At 42.8% G+C, this 4,599-nt stretch overlaps 1 protein-coding gene across 1 annotated transcript; it reads left to right on the plus strand.

Moving 5' to 3' along the window:
* The first annotated feature begins 1,939 nt into the window (after positions 1-1,939).
* On the plus strand, positions 1,940-3,884 carry LOC131456908 (ADP/ATP translocase 3). The gene has a single exon (XM_058625592.1). The coding sequence runs from the start codon at positions 2,633-2,635 to the stop codon at positions 3,527-3,529; it is 897 nt and encodes a 298-aa protein (XP_058481575.1). The 5' UTR covers positions 1,940-2,632; the 3' UTR covers positions 3,530-3,884.
* The last annotated feature ends 715 nt before the right edge of the window (positions 3,885-4,599 follow it).

Genomic DNA, 4,599 nt, shown 5'->3' on the forward strand with positions numbered 1-4,599 from the left:
AAAAATTTCTCATTAATTGATATTAATGTGTTGTTTTCAGTGTGGACAGACGAGCGGACGTCGTCTTTGACACATTTATAAAGTGACTCATCAGAAAATCTGATTTTTCGCTGTTTTGTGTTAAAGCCGATGAGCAATTTGTTCGGCAGAAGTGATGAAACGGTTCCTGTTCCTGTTAGTTTGTGGTTTCCAGTGAATAACACAAACTCTTGTCAAGATCATCCCATATTTTCCTCATTATCTGTTTCTCATTAACGACCGCAAGCAGATTTTCTGTTGAGAGTGAATCGACGACGTGAGGAAACGTTAGAGTTTTAAAACAAATCAAATGTGGAATCAGTGGAATTGTTTCCTTCTGTTTTAAAACCAAGAAGATGTGCACAAAGTCTTCCAGGTGAACATTCATCATCACTTTCATTTGTCTGAAAATCACAGAAACCGGTTTAAATCTTTAAAAGTCACTTAAACCGATGAATCGGTTATCTAAATAGTTGACGATTCATTGATCGAGCGGATTGTTTCTTCTTTTCTTATAATGAAGACAATGTTTTGCTTCTAAATATAAACACAAGTTGCTTCTCACTGAAGGAAATCGGTGTTTTATTGAGCAGAATTTATCTGGAAAAAAAAAGAAAAGCTGAATAAATACACAGAGTGTGTGACTGGGAATAATTCATCATGGCTCTGGCGGGATGATGGATGGATGAATGGACGTAGACGGAGAGTGCAAACGGCTCAGGTGGGAATTTGTGCAACAAAAACATCGCATGAATCAACTCGTGAAAAACCCCTGACGTGAAAAATGTTGGGATGAGCTCCTGTCGTTGGCTGGAGCTTCCACCTCCGCTCGACTCCGCCGGTCACAACAAAGCAGAGGTGTAAACGTGTTGTGATATAAACGTTGAGAAACGACAAAGCGGGAGACGTCGGCACACGTCTGACAGCGTTACTGCAGCGAGGGAATGTCTCGGAAACTCATGGCAACTCACCAAGATGTTCCTGCCCGACTGGAAATACTGACACGAGTGTGAGGAAACGCCTGCAGGCAAAGTCAAACTCAGACAATGCACGAGATGATAAACGTTCACCTGGAAGATCTTTTCGGTTTTAAAACAGAAGGAAACGATTCCACTGATTCCACCTTTGTTTTGTTTTAAAACTCCGACGTTTCCTCGCGTCGTCGATTCACTCTCTTTCCACAGAAAATCGAGTGTGTGGGTTTTATTCACTGGAAACCACAAACAAACAGGAACAGAAACTGTCTCATCACTTCTGACGAACCAATTGCTCGTCGGCTTTAATGCAAAACAGCGAAAAATCAGATTTTCCTCGAGGTGGAGGACGAGTCACTTTATAAACGCGTCAAAGACGACGTGCGCTCATCTGTGCACACTGAAAACAACGCATTAACATCAATATATATATGAATTCATGAGAAAAATATAAGTTTGTTATTTTGAAGCTTCAATGTCAGTTTTATTAAAGAAAGTCAACATTTTATTGATTATTTCCTGGTTAGTGAAAGTCAGCTTCACGTCTCTACACTAAAATGTATCACTTATTAATTAATTAGTTAAAATTACTGCCTCCTATTTTCATAATTGACCAATTATTTTATTTCTACATAATTCAAACCAGTTTCTGTGATTTTTCAGCTTCTAAAATGTGAATATTTTCTAGTTTCTGTGACTGTCTCTAATCCAACTTTAGGATAATAATAAATAAAAGACAGAATAAATGAAAGCCCTAAAAGCTCCCTTGAGGCAATAAAAAAAACATATAAAATTAATTTACCAGGAAAAAGAAACAATGCATAGGTATAATAGAAACAAATCCAATATTTGGAAATTAAAAAGAAAATAAAGTCAACAACTTTAAAGGCTGTCAACAATTCTCAAATTTGCTGATATTAAAAGTGTTATTTTTCTTCATTATTTAAAATGTGGTGGAGTGACTGATGCATGAAAACAAAATTAATGATGACTCTCCGTTGACGCAAAAAAACGATCTGTTTGAACTGCTTTGGTATACGGTGGTCACCATAGCAACCGTCTGCAGTGGCTCATGGACTTTAATAAGACGTTATGGCGTTACTATCTGCACAATGTAGCTGATGGAAACTGAGATTTCTTTATTTTATCACACAAAAACATCAGTTGAAAACGTGCGTCAGTTATTTTCTACTTCTCGATCCGCGTCACATCATCCCGTCTTCACATGATCGCTCACACTCCCGCTGCCTCTCTTCGCTCTTTAGTTACCATCTGTGTCTCCGTGATCCCTCACACCTGCGGCGGAGGACTCGAGCATGTGTTTTGCATCAAATTCCGAGGATTATAATCTGAGACTTTTAATCCTTCAGGAGAGAATCAAGTCACAGCAGAGGCGAGATCTTCATGAACAGAAATGTGTGGGGAACAGAAATGAGAGCACAGTTTGCTTTAAAGTTGAAGCAAAGTCCTTGTGTCAGAACGAGCTCCGTAACTTATCAAAGGCAAGAATCCTTTCAAGACCTGAAACAAAGAAAAGGTAGTACTGAAACGTTACTGTTTCCTATTGCCAGGATCTTGTCGGTACATTCCACTTCTGTTTGCTGCTTAAGTAAAAAAAGACACTTAAAGCACATCTCACCATGTCCGACCAAGCCGCTTCCTTCGCCAAGGATTTCCTGGCTGGTGGCGTCTCCGCCGCCCTCTCCAAAACGGTCGTTGCGCCAATCGAGAGAGTGAAGCTCCTCCTTCAGGTTCAACACGTCAGTAAGCAGATCGCCGCCGATAAGCAGTACAAGGGTATCATTGACTGCATTGTCCGTATCCCCAAGGAACAGGGATTCCTGTCCTTCTGGAGGGGTAACCTCGCCAACGTGATCAGATACTTCCCCACCCAGGCCCTCAACTTTGCGTTCAAGGACAAGTACAAGGGGATCTTCCTTGACGGTGTTGACAAGCGCACCCAGTTCTGGAGGTATTTCGCTGGTAACCTGGCGTCCGGCGGTGCCGCGGGCGCCACGTCCCTATGCTTCGTGTACCCCCTCGACTTCGCCCGCACCCGTCTGGCAGCCGACGTGGGAAAGGCTGGAGTGGAGAGGGAGTTCAACGGCCTCGGCAACTGCCTGGTGAAGATCTCCAAGTCTGACGGTGTGAGAGGTTTGTACCAGGGCTTCAACGTGTCCGTGCAGGGCATCATTATCTACAGGGCGGCGTACTTCGGCATGTACGACACAGCTAAGGGAATGCTTCCGGATCCCAAGAACACCCACATACTGGTGAGCTGGATGATCGCGCAGACCGTGACGGCGGTCGCCGGCCTGGCCTCGTACCCCTTCGACACCGTGCGCAGACGTATGATGATGCAGTCCGGACGCAAAGGAGCCGACATCATGTACAGCGGAACCATCGACTGCTGGCGCAAGATTGCAAATGACGAGGGTGGGAAAGCGTTCTTTAAGGGAGCCTGGTCCAACGTGCTCAGAGGGATGGGCGGAGCCTTCGTGCTGGTGTTGTACGATGAGATGAAGAAAGTAATCTAAATCCTCAAATTGGCGGATTTAACCATGATTTTGAGTCTTCCACACCCTCTAGTAACACGATGAAGGATTTGCTCTATGGTTCCCCCCACAGTTTGTCAACGGTATTGTTAACTCTAACCGCATGCATTTGTTGTCGGTGAACAACCACGTCTTCAGACCAGGAACAGATGCCTATGTTATCACGTTTTATACGTCTCCCGTCTTTAAGGACACCCTGGACTTAGCCCGGACCAGATCTTAATTAAAATAAATAAATTAAATAATTAGTGTTAGAATAGACTGTAGACTATAGTAGATTATCATTTAATTTCCAGATGCATGTTTAAAACAGTGCGATGTCGCCTCTAATCTAATGTTTTATGTTTTGGAAAATTAAATCTTCAAACAAACATTTAGAGAGTTGAATTCATGTCTCTTCACCTGCTCCTGTTTCTCGTTCTTCTCTCTCTTTCACCAGGGAACTATCTATTGTAATCCTTCAAATTATTATTCGATCTGTGGCTTTGCGGTCATTTTTGAGGGGGTTAACGTGCATAAAAACTTGAAACTTTGCACGGAGGTCAGGTCTGGCGAAAATAAGATATTGGCATAGTTCCTTGACCCGTGCGTTGCTCAGGGGCTCTATCGCGCCAACATGTCCCCTATTAACCGTACAAGTGAGGACAAACAACCTGAGTGGATATAATCCTTTTTTTCAAAGACTGGACCTCATTCCGTTTCAGATTCTCCTTTCTGTCAAACATCACTCTGCGATACCTCGAGTGTTTGTCACTGCCTCTTAGAAAACAAAGCGTCGTCGACATCAAAGAGAACTCTGCGCTTGTTTCTGGTTACTTTCATTTGCAACAGAAGGTTTTGGGGTTTTTTCTTCTACCTTTGAGTAAATAAAAGCTGTCTCTGGTTTCAGCTGCTTCACGTCATGCTGCACATTTCCACTCTCACGGAAAAACACGGGATATTTGTGCTGAAGCTGTTATGAAGGTAAACAGAGATCAGTCGCTTTACGTTTGTCCTACATTCATGAGAACCATGTACACACACACACAGACATGGTTTTGTTGAAGTGGTTC

The sequence above is a fragment of the Solea solea genome, chromosome 3 (genome assembly GCF_958295425.1).
Source record: "Solea solea chromosome 3, fSolSol10.1, whole genome shotgun sequence".
Classification (NCBI taxonomy): domain Eukaryota; kingdom Metazoa; phylum Chordata; class Actinopteri; order Pleuronectiformes; family Soleidae; genus Solea; species Solea solea.